The sequence below is a fragment of the Bidens hawaiensis genome, unplaced genomic scaffold, assembly GCF_021521415.1.
Source record: "Bidens hawaiensis isolate Kalapana, Puna unplaced genomic scaffold, B.hawaiensis_p1.1 tig00011896_1, whole genome shotgun sequence".
Classification (NCBI taxonomy): Eukaryota; Viridiplantae; Streptophyta; class Magnoliopsida; order Asterales; family Asteraceae; genus Bidens; species Bidens hawaiensis.
The window spans coordinates 26,124-27,556 of record NW_027491952.1 but is presented as its reverse complement, the minus strand read 5'-3'; the positions used below and the strand labels follow the sequence as shown (position 1 = coordinate 27,556).

The window sequence follows — 1,433 nt, the reverse complement described above, 5'->3', positions numbered from 1 at the left end:
CCCCATCCTTTGTTTCCAGACGTGCATACATCCGTCTATACGCTGTAATTTTTGCCTCTGTCACCGCCTTCTTCGCTTCTCTCCTAGCGTTTTTGTATTTCTCCCTCAACCTCCAACGCTTCCCCTCATTTGTGCTCCTTAAAAGATCCCTAAGACTCTGTTGCTTATCCTTGATCTTGCTCTGCACATCCTCATTCCACCACCAAGATTCCTTGTCCCCAGTTGCCCTGCCTGTCGTGACCTCTAGCGTCTCCTTTGCCACTCGAGTGATAGAAGCTGCCATATCCTCCCACATCTGGTTTGCGTCCCCAACAAGATGAATTTCTGTCGTCGAGATGACCTTATCCTTGAACATCGTAATGTTTTTGCCCTTCAAATTTCCCCATCTTATCCTGTGTCGCCCTTTTCTCTCCATCGTAGTCACTTTCTCTCTCAGTACTACATCTGCCACCAGTAAATGGTGCTGAGCTGCTACGGTCTCCCCCGGTATCACCTTGCAGTCTCTCCAACATCTTCGATCGTGTTGCCTCATTAAGAGATAGTCGATTTGTGTATTCCTTCCCCCACTAGTAAAAGTGATTAGGTTTGAGTCCCTTTTCCTAAAGAAAGAGTTCAGGATACCTAGGTAATGGGCCACTGCAAAATCTAAAAGATCCCTACCAGGTTTGTTCCTATCCCCAAAACCAAAACCTCCATGAACCATCTGAAAGCCATCACTATCCTTGCCAATATGCCATTGAAATCACCTCATACGTAAATGGTCTCCTCCGTAGATACATCCCTCACTACTCCATTTAGGCAATCCCAAAACTCCCACTTTTCTTGGTCTCCTAGTCCCACGTGTGGTGCATAAGCGCAAACCACAGCCACTACTTCGACTCCTAACACTAACCTTAATACCATCACCCTATCGTTATATCTTTTCACCTCAATCACATTCTTATGCAATTCTATAGCCACTAGAAAGCCTACTCCATTTTTAGCTCCATCCGCTCCCGAATGCAATAGCTTGTACCCATTTCTCTCTACGCCTCTCTGCCCCTTCCACCTAGTCTCTTGGAGGCACGCTATATGAACCTTACATCTCTTAAGAGCATCTATCACCTCCAACAATTTACCACTTAGAGTCCCTACATTCCATGATGCCACTCTCAAACTATATCCCCTACCCTTTCCCTTTCCCGCACCCATCGTCCTTGGACACGATCTCAGCGGACTGACATGACTAATGCCGTCTATGGTTACAATTAACTGTAACTTTTTAAAGCAAAACAAAACAAAACAAAACACCAAGAGCCAACGCAAACACACCACGAACAGACGTTGATGAAAAGGTGTTTTAAAAATTTGCCTAATATACACTTTACAAATAGGTGATAATTGCGCACATAGAATAATAATAATAATAATAATAATAATAATAATAATAATAA

At 43.7% G+C, this 1,433-nt stretch overlaps 1 protein-coding gene across 1 annotated transcript; it reads right to left on the bottom strand.

The window, feature by feature from the left end:
• Window positions 1-747: 747 nt before the first annotated feature.
• Window positions 748-1,191, bottom strand: LOC143539467 (uncharacterized). The gene has a single exon (XM_077032779.1). The coding sequence runs from the start codon at window positions 1,189-1,191 to the stop codon at window positions 748-750; it is 444 nt and encodes a 147-aa protein (XP_076888894.1).
• Between the last annotated feature and the right edge of the window lie 242 nt (window positions 1,192-1,433).